The sequence below is a fragment of the Fukomys damarensis genome, unplaced genomic scaffold, assembly GCF_012274545.1.
Source record: "Fukomys damarensis isolate Sample0158 unplaced genomic scaffold, DMR_v1.0_HiC HiC_scaffold_25, whole genome shotgun sequence".
Taxonomy (NCBI): domain Eukaryota; kingdom Metazoa; phylum Chordata; class Mammalia; order Rodentia; family Bathyergidae; genus Fukomys; species Fukomys damarensis.
Window position 1 is genome coordinate 18,567,937 of NW_022900937.1, and position 21,113 is coordinate 18,589,049.

At 41.7% G+C, this 21,113-nt stretch overlaps 1 protein-coding gene and 1 long non-coding RNA gene across 9 annotated transcripts in view; one reads left to right on the top strand and one right to left on the bottom strand.

Moving 5' to 3' along the window:
- Iqch (IQ motif containing H) overlaps nt 1-21,113 on the top strand; it is a 192,513-nt gene that overhangs the window by 126,904 nt on the left and 44,496 nt on the right. For 7 of the 8 annotated variants that reach the window (XM_010643289.2, XM_010643293.2, XM_010643292.2 and 4 more), the window contains 2 exons: nt 10,991-11,111; nt 15,328-15,614. In XM_010643289.2, the coding sequence (XP_010641591.1) occupies nt 10,991-11,111; nt 15,328-15,614 (408 nt within the window). Of the gene's footprint in view, nt 1-741; nt 1,054-10,990; nt 11,112-15,327; nt 15,615-21,113 lie in introns of those variants that run through there. The other variant, XM_010643296.3, reaches the window with a different exon arrangement.
- Nucleotides 1-21,113, bottom strand: part of LOC104875608 — a 111,801-nt gene that overhangs the window by 27,430 nt on the left and 63,258 nt on the right. The window contains exons 7-9 of the long non-coding RNA XR_784117.2: nt 18,901-19,125; nt 16,622-16,790; nt 15,372-15,535 (exon numbers count right to left, since the gene is read on the bottom strand). This is a non-coding gene — a long non-coding RNA (uncharacterized LOC104875608). The remainder of the gene's footprint in view (nt 1-15,371; nt 15,536-16,621; nt 16,791-18,900; nt 19,126-21,113) is intronic.

Consider the following 21,113-nt stretch of genomic DNA (forward strand, 5'->3'; position numbering starts at 1 on the left):
CATAGCAGTTTATGACATGATACCATGATTTTTCTCATTGGTATGTTGTAGGCAACAGATTAAAAACAGTGCTGTTTACGGGAGTTGGAGCTGTTTTGAGATTCTCTTGTATCTTATGAGCTATTGTTTTAGAGGTAGACAGGGTTCTTTGTAGACTCAGGTATATGTATTATAGAATTCCTCTCTCTCTCTCTCTCTCTCTCTCCCTTCCTACCTCCCTTCCTCCCGCTCTCCTACTTTGAAGCCAGACTTATTCTGCTGGTTGCAGTTGGGAGTTGAAATATTCATAGTCAGAAATGCTGAAGAGCCATAGTTACATTCAGAAGATCAGTATAGACACGTAAGCGATTTTGGAAAAGCAGAATGTTGCATGATAGCCACAATGAAAGCACGCAGCTCTTGCTGGTGGCTTGGCACCAAGTCTACTCTTTTCCTCCTATCAGCTAACAAAACTTACTCCCTGACCACTGAAACAGGCCCGCCCCTGTGAGCTCAATCACTTAAGTGCTCAGCGCTTAAGGTTGGGTAAATCCATACACTTTCACCCACTCCAAATACCCCACTTTCCAGTTGGGGGCATCTGTTTTCATTTAAAGGCTTGAACACAGGAAGGCACACCTGCGGGGAGCAGCCTCCCTCAGCACAGTCTCCCTAGACAGGAACGTTATTGTACTAGCACTCCGCGTAGCTTCCTTTCCTTTTTTCTTTTAAAGGGTAAATCTCCCCTCTCTCAATTCCTAGGACATTGGCTTTGTGGCACTGAGCTGCCTGGTGGCGCCGCTCTGCAGAAGCTCTTTGTGGAATAGCTTCACAGCGGAAAGAGCTACGCCATTTACTTCCAGGTTTCTCTGTGTTGCACTTCGTGGGGCTTCGGTTACCCAGAAGAGTGTGGGACGTGGAGGTCTTGGTGTCACTATTTTGCCCCTTAAAGAAAGAAAGGAAAATTGAATGTGTTCTTAAATGCTACTATTAAATAGTGCCTTTTGCAAGAGCAGTTTTATCTTTACTTATACAATATTTTGCTTCACTTTGTTAGACATTTCTTATCAGTTTGTAGATCACCAAACGGGGGGCCTATTAGAGGCACCCAAACCTAGAAAAGGTGGAATAAATTACAGCTGTTGTTTTGTCTCCTTATAGAATTAAGACAAACAAAATGCACTGTAACAAAAGAGAATCACCCATCGTTCTGTGCCTCAGAACTTTCCATCTCCATTTTGAAGACCCCCCCCACTCAGAATAGCCTTGCGACTGGGTCATGTGAGCCACCGTAGGATGCATGAGCTGGATGCCCTGGGTGGAATTTAGTAGGTATTTATTAAGGGAGCCCAAGGATCTTGTAACCACATGCTCTTCAGAAAAGTTAAAAGATAATATAACAAAATCAAAGAAACATTTAACCAAATATGTGCACAATGGCTTTCCCCAGTCCTCATTTTTGCATATCAGTTTTTAAATGTGCACTACCTCTCATAACTACAACAACAGTATGTATCTAATTAAACATCCCATTTTAAGTATTTTCCACGTTTGCACATAGTCATCACAATCAATGGCTGTATAATATTCCCACACATTGAATAACTTTAATATATTAAACATTTACTCAGCTAGAAATATAGGTTGTTTCTATTGGAGGGTGGAGGGCGAAAAGATTTGTTTTAAATTTTGGTTTATGAGGAGAAGGACCCACAAGTAGAACGCTTCATGGCTCTTGTTGCATGTAACTGTATTTCTTTCTTTTTCTTTTTTTTTTTCTGGTACCAGGGATAGAACTCAGGACCTTGCATTCATAAGACAGGCAGAGGCACCACTGAGCTAAATCCCCAGCCCACGTGTACTGTATTTCTAAGAGCCAATTTCCAAAGCAACTAGAGAATATGCATACCAGCTATACCACAAACTTACTAGCATTAAATATTAAAAGCTTTTTATTTTAGATATAAAAATTTATCTAATGGTTGCTATTATTTGATTATTTGCAAGGGATATTCATTTCCTTATTTTTTGTATTTTATATAAAAACCTAACATTTTGGTGTTAAGACTAATCTAAAGTATCATTTTTCTTGCATTAAACTACATATAAACAATCATTTCTTTGATCTATACTTGTTTTCATATCCTAAACTCCTGACTTCGTATCTTTTTTTTTTTTTTTTTTTTTTTTTTGGGGAAGTAAGAGCCAATTCCCAAAGCAACTAGAGAATATGCATACCAGCTATACCACAAACTTACTAGCATTAAATATTATAAGCTTTTTATTTTAGATATAAAAATTTATCTAATGGTTGCTATTATTTGATTATTTGCAAGGGATATTCATTTCCTTATTTTTTGTATTTTATATAAAAACCTAACATTTTGGTGTTAAGACTAATCTAAAGTATCATTTTTCTTGCATTAAACTACATATAAACAATCATTTCTTTGATCTATACTTGTTTTCATATCCTAAACTCCTGACTTCGTATCTTTTTTTTTTTTTTTTTTTTTTATTTTTTTTTTTTTTGTACTGGGGAATTGAACTTGCAACCTTGCGTTTGCAAGGTAGGCAGTGGAGCCACTGAGCTACGCCCTAGGTTATCTTCCTGTATCTAGTTGTTGCCAGAATATTGGTCTGTGTTTAAAGTGTGTAATTAAGTAATTGGTTTTTCTTCCCCAGTATGGGGATTGAACCTGGGATCTTCACAGTGAGCTACATCCCCAGCCTTTTTTTTAATTTTCAGACAGGATCTTGCTAAATTGCTAAGTTGTCCAGGCTGGAGTCACACTTGTGATAACCCTGCCTCAGTCTCCCAGAGGGCCAGCATCCCCAGCTGGATGAGATTAAGTATTCTACAGAGCTATCGATATACTATTAAAATCTGGAGATTTTCTTGTATTTAAAAATAATAATTGTAGAAAGTCTACTGGGTGCCAGGCAGTGTATTGATCATATTACATGAATGGACTCATTCAGACTCAGGAAAACCCTGAAATTTCTATTCATTTACTTCCATACAAATTTGATAAGGAAAGTAACACCTGTCTAAAGGTGGCAATGCTGATATTATGGAAGTTAAGTGACCTGCCTAAGTTCATGTAACTAATCAAGCTTTAGGTCTACAGCCGACTCCTCCTAGCCCAGTGCTTTTGCTACAGTTAGGTGCATTTATTCAGAAAGGATCCTCTGATCCAAAAGTCCAAAAGAGTTATTCCCCTTCAGATCCTTGTCTTTGTGACCTGTATCATGTTCTACTATTGTGACAGGTCTTCTACTTTCCACAGAGACTTGTGGGAAACACAAATGCCCCTGAAAGACAGCTGCTGCTTTTACATTTCCTCCCTTTCCCACAAGGCAAGCAACCTGGAAGGTGAGATTCCATAGCCCAGGCACACCCAGGTCAGATTCTCAAGCTTACTACAGGGAAAGCCATAGGGAAGTTACTCCAGCTCTCCAAGTCTTCATTTCCTCCTCTGTAAATATGAATAACATTGGTATTTATCTTTTGGGAAAGTGATGAGAATTAAAGGAGATAATCCTGTGAATTGGTTAGCAATGTATTTAGAGCACAAGAGTTCAAGAAATGCAACCTTTTATTATTAATTACCATAAAATTATATTATAACAAAATATAAGCCACACTGATCAAGGCAATACTATTGACTCTTTGGTGACTTTGAAGGTCATTTAGGAGTTCACAGGCTTTAAGAGTATTGTTTGCGATGAACATCAATTATCGTGAGGTATGACTGTGGCTGGTAAAGAGTCCAAATTTTGATTCAATTATTCCTATCCTAAAATTTTCCCAGATAATTCCTTTAAAAGAATATCCTTGACAGCATCCTGGTTTCTTATCATTGAAAAACAGAAAACAGTGCCACATATTTGAACTTTCTACATGTTCAATAAAGAGGCTCGATAAAGTAGAGATTATTCTGACCAAAAGATTGAGACTGTTTGCTTCATTTTCTGGTTCCAGCTGGTATATTTTCTAATTAGCATAGCAGCACGTCACCACAATCACTGGAAAGTCTTAATCATTTACATATTTTTCCTTATCTCTGACAATGACTTAGAACGTTTTCTTGCAGTTCAATGGTTATTTTCATGAAGCTGCCAGGGTTTGAGTTTGAGGTGCTTCTCTGTGCCTGAGGAAGATGACAGGAGAAGGAAAATTGCCTCCCCGAGTTAAATGAAAGCCAGGGTACCCCTTCTGAGGACCTATAATAATCAGCTCTACAAGCTGTTGGTTTGTGTGTCCTATTGATTTAATATGCTTCTAATCAGTACATAAAGCTATGGGCCTGCAGTGTTAATTTTTCATATGCTTACAAAGTACCCTTTGATTTTCTGTCACACGTTAATTACAGCGTTTTGCCATTAAATAGGAAGCTTTGTGTAAACTAATTACTAGGTAATCATTGTCTACTGCAAGCGTGCTGTTTGTACCTTTTATTTTATTCTAAAAATGCACAGATCTCACAGTCTGGAAACACTCTACCTTCCAGCCATTAGCTCTCACTAATTCATAGCATCATTGTGGTGAGAGTGGAGGAGTTGTAATTGTTGTGGTATCAGAGCTGTTAATTACCGGAGTAAACAGTTGAAATGGTGCCAAGGTCTATTGTACAAGGCAGAGAAAAGGAGGTTTAAATGTTACTCCCACCATCTGGGGACTGGAGGAGAGGCAAATGCTTGAAAACAGCAGTGAGGCGCTATCGCCGCTCCAGCTCCAGGGCTGGCGGCCATATGGATCCAGAATATTTTGAATCAATTGAATTTAACTGCTAGTTTTTTGCACTAACAGCGTGGAAGGAAGGAATAAAGCAAAAGATGAGAGGAACGAGAATTGGTGAGTGTTTTCACATCCAGGAAGTCCCCGTTGGAGTTCTTTTGGAAATGTGTGCTCTGCTGAAAACCGCAGAGCAGGCATGAGTATTTGGAACAGATTCAGAATGAGCTTTACTCTCCTCTGACAGCGACTGCGCCATTTGCTTCCAGTCGTCTGTCCTCGGTGCCCCTGGGTGAGCCAGGGATGCCCTTGAGAAGGCTCGGACTTTCTGTAACAGTGCCAGGTCCAGCAAAAATCCTACATCCAGCAAAAAATCCCCACTTTGAATTTACCGATTCATTATCCTGGCATGGTCTGTAGAAAGAAAATAATAAATACATAATGCTGCTACATCTGCTTAAAGTACATGCATCTGTGTGTGTGTGTGTGTGTGTGTGTGTGTGTGTGTGTGTGTAAATCCAAAGACGGTCCAGCTCCTTGCTGTGGTTAAGAAACACAGCTGCTCGCCCATTCCTTTTGTATAAAATAAAAATATAAAATTTCCTGATAGTTTCTTATTTCATTCCATACACTCACTCTTCTCCTGCACTACTTGAATGAAAAAAAACAAGTCCAAAAGGCACATGTGTTTTCTTTTGTTTTAATTTTCAATTAAAGAGCTTTCATTGGCATATGCAGTTTTCTCAACCAGAAATATTTCTCTAACTGAAAAGGTAGAAACCTATTACGAGTGATAATAATTAGGGCTGCTTCCACTTATGAATGATTAAAAACTGCCTGGTTTCTACTTTAAAATATTGCACAATATTTAAAACAGTCATACATATTTACTTGATGTCACTTACATATTTCAATATAAATTTCTTGACAACCGTTTTCCAATTTTAAAAATATTTCTAAAACACCAGCCACTTGCTGCTGTAACTACTTTTTAATACCATTCCCCAACCATAAGCATATTCTTCTCTTTTTAAACCACTCCAGATTACTGTATTTATTTCTAATTGTTCCTTTAGCAGATGCTGAAGTACTTCTGCTGTAGTGTAAACAACTCCTTTAAAGAAAGAGATCACAGATACACCATGAACCAAAGACAGTGCTTGTCAGGATTTTATGGTGGCAGTTTTGCCCTGGGGGAAAATATTTTCCTGCCATTGTGTGTGTGCGCGCACAGGCGAAGTTCAATTAAGAATTTTAAGAAGTGCTTAATCTTTATCTATTGAAGCCCCAGCATGCAGCGGGACAGGGTGAGCCTAGAAAGAAAACCATGGCCTCCTAGGGTGAGGGGAAAAAAGAAACAGCAGTGTAAGTGCCAGAAAGTTGAAAGGGAATGAACCTTTCCAGTGTGTGTGGTTGGGGGCAAAGCAGTTGTGCTGAGCTTTGGTATGGAGGCACAACATATGTGCCTCGGTTGGACAAAATGCTTCTCAAGTCAAATCAACAGCAAGGCCTGCGTGTTGGTGCAAGGTGAAGGCCTAGATAATGAGGGGCAAACTCAAGAAGCAGCGAGTGGATAATGCTACGTAAGTATGGAATTATATACCGCATTTTCACCATTCTGTTTAATGAGAGCCGCCACCGCAGCGAATCACTTGCCACACAGCTGAAATGGGCCATTAGCTATCAAGAGAAAATTGTCTTTGCCGCTTTCAGCAGATGGAGCAAATATTTTACAAAGCAATTTTACATACCAAAAACATTTGTGTGCCTTGGTAATGTTGGCTGTTTTACATTATGTTACCTTCTACAGCAGCATAATTTTCCATCTCATCGAAGGCAAACTTGGCATTTTTGATTTTTAAATTCTCAATTAACAATTAAACATGGAGTATTAAAGCAGCCCTTAAACTTTAAGTAGGTGTGGAAAGTAGTTTATGACTTGCTGGAGCATTTTCATTTTTTCTTCATTCTCTCAGTGTATTTTTGCACTCTTAAGGAGGAACTATTTCTAATGATCTTAATGTAAAGAAATGAATGGAAACTTCACTACTGGTTGCAGAAGGAAACTAACCAGTGTAAAGAGTGATCAGAGCATGTGCTGGCTTAAAACATTCCTCACGAACCGTAGGGAGCCAGTTGTCCCAGCCATTTTTATCCCTTTGAAATGTTTAAACTTCAAGTAACAGAAAACAGACTAAAATGGCTTTAAAGATAAGAAGCCAGGCCTAGTGGTGCAGGCCTGTGGTGCCAGGACCCTAGGAGGCTGAAGCAGGGGGACTGTGAGTTCAAGCCCAGCCTGGCTAACTTAGCAACTTAACAAGACCCTGACTCAAAGAAAAAAAAAAAAAAACGGAGGGGGGAGTGTTCAGTGTTCAATGCCCAGTGCTTAAAAGAAGAAAAGAACGAAATTATTATCTCAGCTATCTGAAAGTTCAAAGATTGTTCTGACTTCAACTAAGTCTTAATCCAGTAGCTTAGTGATGCCACCCAGGAAGGACCCTGTGTCTGTGCAGAACCTTGACTCCATTCTAAGGCTGGCTGCCCTCAGGGTTGCAAGTTATCTGCCAGTAGCTCCTGGAGTTTGTCGAAGCAGTAGGAAGAGAGAGCATCTCACCGGGAAGCATTCTCAGAAGAGTGTAAAGCTCCTTTCAGAAGGTTCCAGCAATGCTTCCTAACATATCATTGACCGCTGTGGCCTAATCGGAACCAAATGTAGAGGCCAAGGCATGGCACTGGTAGTCCGGGACTCACTTTGGAGGTGAGGGTGGAATCCCGTTCAATGACTCTTGCGTGGTACGATATGGAAAGGGAAGTTCCTCAAAGGAAGTACCATTAACAGCCAACAACAGACGTGCACTCCTACTTTTTCATAAATTTAACTGCAGATTTCACATCACCCGGGGATGACTGAATCTCACCCTGACTGACCATTTGGTGCCCACTGAGGTGGGAGCAGACATAGATCCCACTGTCCCATGGTGCACTGGTAACACCTGGATTTGAATTCCAGTTTTGCTACTTCCTGGCTGTGTGACATGAAATAGGGATGAAAATATTTATGTTAGATAGTGGTTGTGAAATAATAAATGTAGGACCCCTGCCAGGTCAACTTTCAAAAAGTGAAAGCTATTTTTTAATCTAAAGATGACTGCAGTAGTAGAATGTATCCTGGCACAGCAAACCAGCCTTCTAAATCCACCTTTGAATTTGGAAGCCCTCCCTTCTCGCCATTTCTGTGCCACTGGCCGGTTCAGAGCTCTGGCACCTTCCATGGTGCCCTGCACTTTACTTCCTGAAAGAGTTGAGGTAGTGAAGAGCATTTACCCAGGGGTCAGAGCAGCCTGAGAGCTCCTGCAGTTTTGCAGTGTGTCTTAAAAGCCCCTTCCCTCTTCTGTTACATGAGGCACCTGTCCTAAATAGTCCATATGGCCACTTTCCAGGCCAATGGTGCTGCTGCATTTTTCAGGTCACTGTCTTGCCCTTTTGAGTTCATGCCACTCTCCATATCTTCGTTTAGGGTTATCAGAAGGGTCTATAAAACAGAACCACCTGGGCAGATCCTTTGGTTTTCCTCTGATACTTGATCTTACTTAAAAGACTGAGAAGCGATCCCTTGGTTTTCTTTTGAACACCATTAAAAGATGTGTGATGTAGGAGATTAGAGGTCAATGTGTTATTTTACTTAATAAATCACTGATAATTCAGCAAAAGGCTGCTAAAATAAGAGTTTTAGTGAGACCAATCTTGAGAGTATTCTAATTTGTATTCGTCCTTCCTTTCCCATCCTCTCCAATGCACACACACACACACACACACACACACACACAGATTTGGAATTTGTTTGGTTGGGAATGCTAACTCTGTAGTAGTTTTAGTATTAAACTGAGTACCCTAGTGACTTCCCCTGAGATATCCTGAATTCCTGTCTGCCAAATATCTCTTCCTGCCCACTGTAGTGATGCATGCCTATAACCCCAGCACTCTGGGAGCTGAGGTAGGTAGATCACAAGTGCAAGCTAAACCTGGGCAACTCAGCAATTTAAAAAGACCATCTCTCAATATTTTTATAAGTAAATTTGAAAGGGCTAGGAATGTAGTTCAGTGCAAAGGCTCTCAGTTCAATCCCCAGTACTGAACCAAAAAAAAAAAAATCCTTTTCTTCAAAAATTATACCTTCTTGATAGAAAAAGAGAGTGCTAAGAGACAAGGTCTATGCTTGATATACAACAGCTCTAGGATGCATGGGTCAGGGCAATGGAGACCTTCTGCAGATATCTCAGAACCCAGGGCCTTTACACTAAGCTACAGGGACTCATGTAGCTTTTTTAAATTTTGAGACAAGGTCTCACTAAATTGGCTGAGGTGGGCAGGAACTTCCAATCCTCTAGCCTCAGCCTCCCAAGTGCTGGAATAACAGATGTGCACCACCATACATAACTGATACATTTTAAAAACACATATGACCTGAAACCATATCAGACTGTACTAAAACCATTCAGATCACCCCAAAAGGGCTCAGCCTGGCCAGAGCCAGCTCAAACCAACCAAAATCAGTTCAGACTACCCAGAAGAAGCCCAGACCAGCTGAAACTGGCTCAAACTGTACTTAACTGGATCAGGCTGACTGAAACCAGATCACACCAGCAGCAAGCAGGGGAAACTGGTTAGAACCAGATCAGACTGCCTGGAACCTGCTCAGGTCAGGTAGAACTGGATCAGATCATCCCAAATCAGATCCAACTACCCAAACCAGATTAAGACTGACCAGAAAATGAAGGAATCAGCACAGACCAGCCAGAACTGCTTCAAATCAACCAGAACCAGATCAGAACAGCTAGAACTGGATACAACTGGCTCAGATGGACTGCAACCAGATAAAACTGCCTCAGAACAGCAAGAACTAGGTCAGACCAGCCATGACCAGTTTAGGCTGGCAAATTCTGCACCTTCTTTTCCGCATCACAAGACAGTCTTATTTGACAATCAGGAAACATCAGTCACAGATGACAATGATCCTGGCAGTGACTGTGCAGAACTCACATTGTGGGCTGTGACGACTCTTCAGGGCTTTCACTGTTTGTATGACCCATTTCCCCTTGACAGTTAGGGAAGGATGGGGCAGTTATAAAACCACTGCTGATGAGTATCCCCTATGCAGGGTAAGTGGTTACAGGGTAAGTTTGATACATGCTGTCAATTCATGTGCAAAAAAGGTTGTCAACAGGGACTCAACCCAAAGCTTTATACAGTTGTACACAGTTGTTCACAGGGCGACTGTCCCCACCTCCCCACGAGGTAGCAGCAACTCAACACTCACCTCTTCCACAGTGGATGAATGAACAAACACAACACGGTCCATCCATGCAATAGAATATTACTCAGCCATGAAAATGAAGGAAGAACTGACACATGTTGTATTGTGGAAACATGATGCTAAGTGATAGAACCCAGACACTAATGGTCTCATCTTGTATGACTTCATCGATGTGAAATGTCCATAACAGGCAATTCTAGAACAAAAAGCAGACTCGTGGCTGCCAGGGGCTGGAAGAGGGGAGAAAGATAGCTCATGGGGATGGGGTTTCCTTTGGGGTGGTGGAATATTCCAGAACTGGCAAAGGTGGTGTTTGTACTCCACAATGTACAGGTTGGATATCTCTTATTTGAAGTGCTTAGGACAAGCACTGTTTTGGATTTGGGGCTTTATTCAACTTTTGGAATTTTGCATATACCTGAGATTCTTGGGGATAAGACCCAGTCCAAACACATAATTCATTTATGTTTGTTATTCACATAGTGCGCATAGCCTGAGAAAGACCTTGCCATCTCCATTACTTCTCTTAGGGTCAGCACACTTAGGGTCACAGAATAGAAATGTCCCAGCCTGAAGACTCTTAGGAAGAAACTATTTAGCTCCACTCTTCATGTAATAGGGAACCAAGGAACAGAGTAGGAATGAACACTGTGCAGACACTGTGCTGGTCAGGCTTCAGTAGGCCTGAAACCCGGGTTCCTTGACAGTCAGGCAGGAGGGTGCCTTTTGGAGACAACAGGCACAATTCACAGCAATTTTTAGGGGACCAAATCACTTTGAAATATGAAAACTGAAATGGCTGGGAAACCAAAGAAAATTTTCAAAATGACTTTCTGACTCTGGGTAAACAGTAACCACATTTTTTTTGCCTGTTGGAGGCCTGGTTTTTAATCACTCCACAAGCAGTTTTCATTTCTGTAGTAAAATTGCTTGTGGTTCTATTTAATTTGTTTCTGCAGGAGCCAGCTTTGGTGAAGATCTCCGAGGAGCTGGCAGGCATTTTAGCACAGCACGCACAGCCAGTCAATGAGAAACGGTTCCCAACGTGGAGGAAATTCCTCCAAACATTTCTCAGTCAAGGTAAATAAGACTGTAAAGTTTCTATCGAGGATCCGTCTGCACAACCTTGGGTTCTGGTTTTGGCTCAACCCAAGGCTGATTTAAATATTTTTCCATCACCTGTGTTGGTTTTTCTAGAAAAGTGCTCCTACAGCTGCCTTTTTTCTTTTCTAAGCTTTGCTTAAATATTTGTCTTGCACTGAGCCTCTGAGTAAATAGGAACCAAGTGTTCCAAGCGTGGCATGCATATCTCAAGATTCCAGGTGGGTTTTGCCACAGACTCCTCCTGAGAGGTGGATCTGGACTTCATCCATGACCTTGAGTAAGGTTCTTAAATTCTCAGAGGCCCAATTTCCTCATCTATCACACACGGTTGTTGGGGGAAGTCAGTGCAATAGATATATGAAGGTTTCTACCACAGGGTCTGCCACATAAAAAAGCCTCTAATAAATGTTAGCTTTACTTTCCATGTTCCAGAAGAACAGAAATGGCCTCACTTCCAGCCAGGAAAGTTATCACTTCCAAGTAAGACTCTAGTCTACAGTCTAGGTACAAAGCCAGCTGCCATTCCTTTCCTCCTCCTCTTCTTTCCTCACCCTCACTTTGTGACAACTTTGGAAGGTCCAGGACTGAGAGAATGAACAGAACAAATGATGCTTATCCCCAGTGCATGTCAGGGCATACCCACATGAAGCCCTTCCCTGCCCAACAGAGTAAGGCACATATGGGTACCTGTATGAATCGTGAGCAAGGGTTAGCATAACAGATCAGAAAAGGTGTCTTTCCACTCTACTCACTGCCATCAAGTGATGATAATAACAGTACATCAGCATTAATACATGATAAGGTAATACTATTATGTCAAATGATAGCACCAGAAACAGCATGATAATGATAATAGTATAGTGATGAAAACATACCGAGGACCCACCAAGCTTATTATGTGCCAGGCATTGTCTTAAGTATACATATACTGACTTATTTGATCCTTCTAACAATTCTATGAGGTTAGTAACAGGATATCTTAGTCACTTTTCTCATCGCTGAGACACAATACCCAACGCTTGCAACCTAACAGAGGGGAGGTTCATTTTGACTCAGTTTCAAAAGTCTTGGTCCCTGCACAGTCGGCTGGTTTCAAGGGATAAACAGCATGGTGGAGGAGCCTGGCAGAGGAGAGCAGCTCACAACATGGCAGCCAGGGAGCAGAGAGAGAAGGGGAGAGCCAAGGAGGGAGCTATACTCCTCCAGGGTTGCCCCCAGTGACCCACCTCTCACCAGGCCCCAACCTCTAACAGCAAGTCCAGTATGAACTCATCGGTCACATGAGGCTTCTGGGGGACACCCCAGATCTAAACTGTAATGTGGTATCACCCTTGTTTGACAGAGAAGGAACTGGAGGTGCAAAAGATTAACTCACCCCAAATCACTCTGCTCCTGTGTAGACGAGCCTATAAAAAGCTACCTCTGTGTTGCCAGAGTCAGTGGGCATATTCACCAGGGAAAATATCTTATCCCAGTCTATAAAAGAGGACTAGAGAGGACAGGCTTGTTGGCTTTGGAATGTACTGGTTGACCAGGGCATGACATATGCCTTGTAAATGAATTACTTAAACAAGGGACTGGATGCCAGACACTTAACAAGAACAATGAAAAAGACAATGGGGGGGTGAGGACTTGTGCTACATTACCCCAATATCTTCTCATCTCTAAAAGTATGTGACTCTACAAATTTCTGTATGTATCCACAGATAGAAAAGCAAAAGTAAGAAATTCAACCTCATGCATAAATGGAAAGAAGTAAGATACCTTCCAAAAAAAAAAGAAAAAAAAAAGGTCAGGAAGAAGGGACTTGTGATACTGGGGATTAAACCCAAGGGCTTTGAACTGAGCTCTATTCCCAGCTCTCCTTTTAATTTTTCATTTTAAGACTGGGTCTCGCTAAGTTGCTAAGTTGCCCAGGCTGGGCTCAAACTTGCAATCCTCCTGTCTCAGCCTCCAAAGAGTGCCATCATACCCAGTAAGAACAAGGGGCTTTTTCTCAAATTAGAAGGGAAAGCCATGAAGATCTTTAGGTCCATCCAAGATAAGGTGTTAGGAAGTTTCCAGATCTTCTAAGGTCAGCTTGGGAAGCCTTCCTCTAAATTACCTCTCATGCAAGTTCCCAGACACTGTGTCACCTGAGCTATATAACTACAAGCTGAGGCTGCTTTTATCTTTATCTTTTTCCATCAGCTATGTAGTAAAAACTGTGTTTATTGATGAAAAACAGAACAGGCTTTGTTAGCACAATTTTAAAGGCAAAGAAACTGGGGTTCAGATAAATAAGAAATGACTTGGGTGACAGCGCACAACAGATAGGTGATGAATTACACAAAGTTAGATCCAACAATGTTTGTTTGTCTTAAAATCCAGAGCTTTTAAGTAGTACACTTCCTTGCCATAATGGGGCACCTCTCAAATATCCTGACTCTAAACTTACCAGCCCCACCAGCTTCCACTGTGGCCTGTTTATTTCATATCTGTTTTCTCAAGTGCCCTCACAGCCACAAAATATACTACAGATTTTATTTCTCTATCGCCATAGACTTTTTTTTTTTTTTTTTTGGTACCGGATATCAAACTTGGGTTCCTTACGCTTGCAAGGCAGGGGGCGGAACCGCTGAGCTAAATCCCTGGCTATTGCCATAGACATATCAAAGGCAATACATTTTTAAGGGGAATTAATTGCTTTGAAAGGAAAAAAATTAACAGCGAAAAATGTTGTGGTTATGATGCTGAGAAGACAGCACAAATAAGCTTTTCAGAAATAAAATACCTAAAGTAATCTGGTAAATAAAAAAGGATAACAGGTTACCGCTGAAGCATAATCTTCCAGAACAGGTGAAAAGGAAGGCCACTGAGTTAACTGAATCAGAAAGACTCACTAGGTTTTGTTTGTTTGCTCGTTTTTGTTTTTTTTTTAATTTGTGCATTTACCTCACTAAGCCCCAACAACTGGTATTCAGGCACAGAATACAGTATTAGCTGTCATTTGAAGAAAAGAACCTCTTGGACTAACCAGATAAAGTTAGAGATGGAATGGAATCCCTCCAAAAGTTTTCTGACTAAAACTTGACATTCATTAGGGCTATGTTTGACCAAGTTTATAGACATTTAAGAAAAGTGACTTTTTGGCCTGCCTTGCAAGCACAAAGACCCAAGTTCAATCCCCGATACCGCCCCCGCCACGAAAAAAGTGCCTTTTGTTTGAAGTAGCAGAGTACTGCCTTTGATAACAGCTATAATCTCAGAACTTAACCATATATGCTATTCTAAGCCTTTGGCTTGTCCCTATAGATAGAGGTCACCACCTGTCCCCAGAAAATTGGTGAAAAAGTGCCACCCTGTCTAGGAAGCACCTAGTTGCTTTTACTTTTAAATTATGTTCTTAACTCTTTACATATATTTTAAACTTTTTTTCTTCAAAAAGTATATATACAGTAACATTTACAAATTAGGCCTAAAAACAAAAATCAGGGCCCTGTAATTTTTGTGGCCACTCCTAAACTAGCCCCCAAATAAGCCAGCAAAATGTTATTTATGATTTCTGGTATGCAGAACAAAAATATGATAAATTATAAGGTTCTCATCAGAAAAGAGGTAGCACCCCCTGTTCCTCAAAAACAACAGCACCTCCTGGCTCTACACATTAAAAAATGCTTTGCAACTGGCTTTACAAAGGAATCCTTGAGCTGGCATAATAATAGTCAATGTTCTCCATGCCTGTGAAAGCCCCAAACCTGAGAAAAGCAACAAAGTTGAACAGATAGAGCTCGTTCATTGGTTTTCAAAATACAAACAGTGAACGATGCGCGGTTCATTCCCTAGAGAGATTCTACCATAACCCTTGGATTCATCATTCTCGAAATGAGAGCATGCAGACAACGGTATTTACAGTGTCTTCATCATTATGATCAGAATCAAAACCACCACTCACTGAGCCCTACTATGTGGCAAACTTTGGGCTAAAGTGCACAGCAACCTGGGGAGGTAGGTTTTATGATGCCCATTTTACAGATGAAGAAAAAGAGGTTCACAGACTGAAGGCCCTTGCTCAAAGCCTCCCAAGATCTGCCAGGTGCAGGATCTGTGCCCAAGTCCATCTGCCAAAAGCCTAGGCCATTCATTTCCTCCTCTAAGTGGGTGCAGTTCCTGTGAATGTGTCCCTCCGTTCACTCCATGCTTTTCCCACCAGGGGGCGTGATCCAAGCATTCCCACCTGCAGACAGTGTCACCAACCTGACAGTAGACATGCTGATTGAGCCCAATGGAGAGATCAAGGTGCTGTCAACAGGGGACCAGTTTCATGCCGAAGGTCCCTTCATTTCTTCTGGTACCACCGTGCCCCAGACCTCAGTGGATCCTCAAGTTCTCAGTTCTGTATGCCTCCGAATTGGAAAGGCCTGCCAAGTGAGAGATGTGGTTGGTTACTGTTCTATAGATCTAGTGACTTTTATTGATCCGAGGACCTTGGAACAGCAGGTAAGTTGAATGGATGCCAGAGAAAATATTAAAATATGCGATGATTCCCTATCCTGTATATCCATGCAGTGGATAATATGAGGGAACTTGTAGAACTCTGTGCTCTGGATGAGCTGACTCTGTAAGTTTACATCTAGCAGTCCATGCTAACACGTGTGAGACCAGGCTTTATGTCCAAAAATACAGAGCCTAGGTCATCTCATTCGGGGGCCACTGGAGTGTAAATGACTGAAACTCATCCCATATAGCTCTGCTGACTGGCGCTTCGTGCTAGGTTTGCCTCTTACCATGAAACCATTTTACACATCTCAGACGGAACCCATCTAAAACCTGTTCATAAACAAAATCTCTAGAAAGGAGTTAAGAGTCCTTGCTTCTGTTTCTCATCAGTAGCATATCCGCAAGGTAGGTTATCAATTGTTCCTTTTAAAAAGTGTATTGGGAAACATTTCAGAACTATAAAATGATCTAAATAATTAGGTGCCCCCATCCTGCTTAAGAAATAAAGTGGCACTGATACTATGAGCGGTACTGTGTACCTCTTACTGAAAGCCCAGCCCTTCCTCCTCACCGAGGACAGGTGAGAGAGTCCGTATGCTATTTGGCGGGGTGTGTGTATGTGTGTGTATGTGTGTGTGTGTGCGTGTGTGTGTGTGTGTGATTCCTTTCCATATCCTTCTACTTTTCCTGCAATGGACATGCCCATTGGCTCCATTTTTGCATGTTTTACGCATTTTAGAGATTGTAACATCCACATATTATTCTACAGTGTGCTTTTACTTATCAAGGTTACCTCTGTGGCACTCTTACAGCTCTATTCTGCATAAAAAATTTTAACTATTTTTGCTTTGCTTTCCCCACCGAAATTATAATGTTGGTGTTCACAACTATTTCATGGAACTCATTTGCTCTTTTCACACGGGTTCCAGACTTCTGTCTGAAGGATGAAATGGACTTCTAGCCTCCCTCTCTCCATATCCTCTGGCCACTGGGCAGTGTAAATATACCATAGTTGTTTTATATTCGTTGTTCTCAGTTTTATTGTTCTCCATTTTATCAGATGATAGTTTCAAAGCGAGACTTTACGTTTTGGGTAGTTTCCAGCTTAGTCAATAACCATTTTCCAGTTGCCTTCCCAGATCCTCTGTTGGCTTCATATTCTGTTCTCCCCACAGGCTGAAAGAGAAAAGGACAGGCTGAAGGGCATTCAGAAATCTACCTGGGGTGGAGGAGGACAGAAACACGGGCCCTGGAGAAAGAGCCCAGTAGCAGGAAAGCAGGGGGAGGAGAAGTAGGGGAGGCTGCCTTCACAAACAACTGTCACCAGGGAGAGGGATGAATTCCATGGGTCCTGGACTTGCGGTTCTTACTTATTTGGGTTTGTTATAGGAAGACTTGCACCCTGCCATGAGAGAGATCTTTACACAGCTCTGGTTTCCCCCTGGACTTATCACCTGTCTGGGATTCTAGGAAAAAGGACCCACCCTATCCTTGGCTGGTCCTATGTACCTGGTCAGTTTTGTCTCACCCTAACTCCTCCTCTTTATCTCTCTTGTCAACTCACATGGCCTCAGTCTCAGTCATCACACTACCTCTGCCACAGGGCCTTTACACATGCCACCCCTCTGGCTGGAAAGCTCGACTCGTCTTTTGACCTTACCCCTCTTCCTTACCAAATTTCACCTCAGGCCTCACTTGTTTAGGGAAGCCTTTCCTAATTTTCCTAACAAAGTCAAATTCCACTGTTTGAAGTTCTCGTATTATCATGTAGTTCTTTCCTATCTCTCATCTCAGTTGCAGGTTTAAACTTGTTTACATGATTATCTGGTTAGCACTGTCTCCTGTTATAATCTGTAAGCTCCCTAAAGGAGGTACTATGTCTCTTTTTGCTCCTCATCATATGCGTAGCACTTAACCTTTGCCCTGGCACAAAGTAAGTGCTCAGTAAATATTTGTTGAATTAATGAGTGAACAAGAGAGATGCCCTAGCCAGTGTAGGATGGTGTTGCTAAGGTGTTTGGAAAAAGAGCACAGACACTGGCTGAATGAATGAAATGGATGAATATTAATCCAAGAGTCTCTGACTTTATGCTACAAGTTCTCCTTGCTCCTTCCCATTAGTACCTGGAAATACGGCAGTCTGAGCTATGGTTGTTAGCAGAACACTGGAGGAAGTTCCCGGTGACCATGCCAAGTGACCATGTCCCATTAGCCCATTTGCTCCCTGTACCAAAAAGGATGTTTGCAAATCACAGGCATAGTCTCTAGTCACTCCGTAAGTGGGGTCACCTCAGGAAGCACCTTGATTTATTTTCTAACTGGCATGACTTGTGATGCCAGTGAAGAGACTGGCACATTACCAACCCCCCATTTTTGCCTATTTAACAGATCTTTTAAAAAACGTTACCTGATTTTACTCAGTATTTCTTTTTTACTTACGATGCACAGCTTTTCATGTCTGTTGACCGAGTTACCTCTTCTCTTAATTGTCTCATGTCTTTTGCCACTTTGAAATTTGAATATAATGTGAACTTTGATCTTAAAAGCTCTTTGTATATGAAGAACTCATTGTCTGTTTTGGTGCCAGGGATCGAACTCGGACCCTTATGCTTGTGAGGCAAGCAGCGGGACCACTGAGCTAAATCCCTGCCTCAGAAGAACTCATATTTTAGAAGCTCCTTATATACAGTTTTAAGCTAGGAAATTTGTGGCAATTTGTTACAGTAGCAACAGGAAACTAAAGGACAAGGGATTGCTGTTTTGTTCTTTGTGCTTTCTGCATTTTCTTTTTTAATTTAAGCTTTAAATTTGGCTCATTTATTTATTTCTGGTGCTGGGATTGAACCTGGGGCTCACATATCTAAGCACGCACTCTGCCACTGAGCCGTACCCTTATCCCTGGCATTTGCATTTTCAGAAGTAAGCATGTATTATATTTCTAAACAGACAAAAATAGGAATATAATCAAAAATTTGTATTGAATATTACTGCTCATAAAGTATTTTCATATGTATGACCTTATTCACGTATAAAAGTCATGCAGTAGACAAGGGAGGCAGAAAACTAAGGCAACCTTTGCATTTAAATTCTTGCATGCTGGGCTGGGCGTGATGGCGCACGCCTGTAATCCCAGCACTTGGGAGGCTGAGGCAGGAGGATCACTGTGAGTTGAGACCAGCCTGGGCTGCATAGTGAGTTCCAGGTCAGTCTCAACTACATAGTGAAGCATAAATAAATAAATAAATTCATTCTTGCATGCTGGCCCTGGCTCGGATCCATAACTCACCAGGCTGGCACAGTAGAGGACAAGGGAACCTCTGGAGCCAAGCGAAAGTAGGTGCCCAAGAGTGGAGCATGGAGGACAGGCACACTGTGACTCAGCTTCAGACAGGACTGTGGGAAATTCCCTCTAGACCCAGGGAGGTGAGAGCAAGCTCTCAGGTAGCAGAGTAGAACAGTTTGGAAACGGAGGGTTTAAGTACTGGGAGGCTCGGGTAGAACTCAGGGTCATCTGGGAATAAAAGGAAAAGGAGCTGGTGAAACACAGTACAAAATGGCTTCCAACAGCGGCTGTGGGGCCCGGATTCCAGGACCCTACAAATGGGGACACCCTGGGCTCTGGAAGGCAGTCATGGCGCAGATCTGGTCTTCTCTGGTGAGGACGGGGGGCGGGGGGCTCTGCCTCAGGATCTGGTGAAGGGATCCAACCCTTAAATCAACAGCAGCGAAAGCCGTTTCCAAACCCTAAGGGCTCTGGACGGGCAATGTCTCTTGGAAGTACCTGCCAAAGGCCCCGGTCTGAGTAGGGACTGACACGCTCCTGATTTAACAAGGAGGGCTACACTGCCCCAGGTGCTGAGGGAATAAACAAGACGTGCTCGGTCGCGACATGTACCCTGTCAACTACTTCACAGTCCTCACCCAATGTCATTTATATCCATGAACACAGTTGTTCTCTGCTCCTACAAGGGCTCACAGGCATAAATATTCCCTCCATACATTTTTAAATACTCTAGCAAATATACTCAGCCTTGTATTTTTTACTTCTTTGAGATATTTAACACAATGATGGTCTATTAGGCCAGCAATCTGATTTTTATTTGTTGACTGATGGACTTTCGGAACTTCTAGATGATCCAGATCTATTGAGCTCATTTATTCACTCTTGGGAAATTGGCAATAAGACAAGTATTGATTGAGCACCTATTATGTACAAGCCATGATGCCAGTGTTAGAAAAGCTGCAAGACACTAGAGATGTGGAAGTATCTGCCCTTAGGAAGCTCTCAATCTAGCTGGGGAGACAAGTTTAAAAAAGGAATTACTAGAAAAGGCTTGCATGACAACTGCATAAAATGTTAAAAAGAGACATCAAAAAGGTAATGTCAGTTTAGCTACCAAATGGTGTGCCACATGAATTCAGACAAGAGAAATACCACCTCTGTGTGAGGCAATCAAAAAGGGTTTTTACAGAATAGGTGGGACGTGAGCTGAAAGATGAGGATTTGAAGGAGGATAGGAAAGAGGTGTATTCTAGGTAGGAAAGAGGTTGTAAAGGGTGGTTGTAAAAGAAATCCATATATTTGAGTAAAAAGTGATGAGCTGCATCTTACAGACATCATCTCTGACTTGTCTCACGTAAATATGAACTTATATGACAATTCTTTCTCTTCAAATAAAATTCTCTAGGGCTGGGGATTTAGCTCAGTGGTTCTGCCACCTGCCTTGAAAGTGCAAGGTACTAAGTTTGATCCCTGGTACCAAAAAAATAAATACATAAAATTCACTAAACAGGTTAGCAAAGATGCTTTCTGCTGGAATTTCCAGAGGAAAAACACCTTTGTTTTCAGATAATTATGAACATCTATTTTATGAAAACTGTTACTAATTCTAAAAGGAAGTGGGGATTCAATCTTTAAGAAAAAAATTTAGAGGAAAAAAACGGCTGTAGGTAGCTAGTATTCGCCCTAAACATGTAAGGAAGCCACAAAAGGAAATGAGAACTGTCAGCAAGTACAGATTATAATGAAGACAAAAATAGAGTCGCTGATGATATGTATCAAAGTATATTCTACATATTATGGTTTAGATCTAAAGCTTCATGTGTTTGGAAGGTAATCAGCTTATGGCGGCATCGTAGCTGACTTTCTCTTAGCAGGTGGGGTCTGGTCAGAAGAGGCAGGTAACTGGGGGCATGGTGGGAAGAGTTTATCTCCTTGCCTGGCTCCTCCCTTCCCTCACAGTTTCCTGTCAGCCATGCTGTGAGCAGCTCTCCTCCACCAGTCCCCTCTGCCATGCCCCCCTGCCTTGGAGCCAGTAGACTATGGCCTGAAACTGCTACAAACTGTGAGCCAAAATGAACCTTTCTCCTTTAATTTGTGAATGTTAGGTTTTTTGTTCCAGCAACAATGTGACTGTATATTCTGAAAGCTTTTTCTTTTTTTTTCTTTTTTTTTTTTTTTTTTTGTAAATGGGTTTGAATTTAAGACCCTGTGTTTAA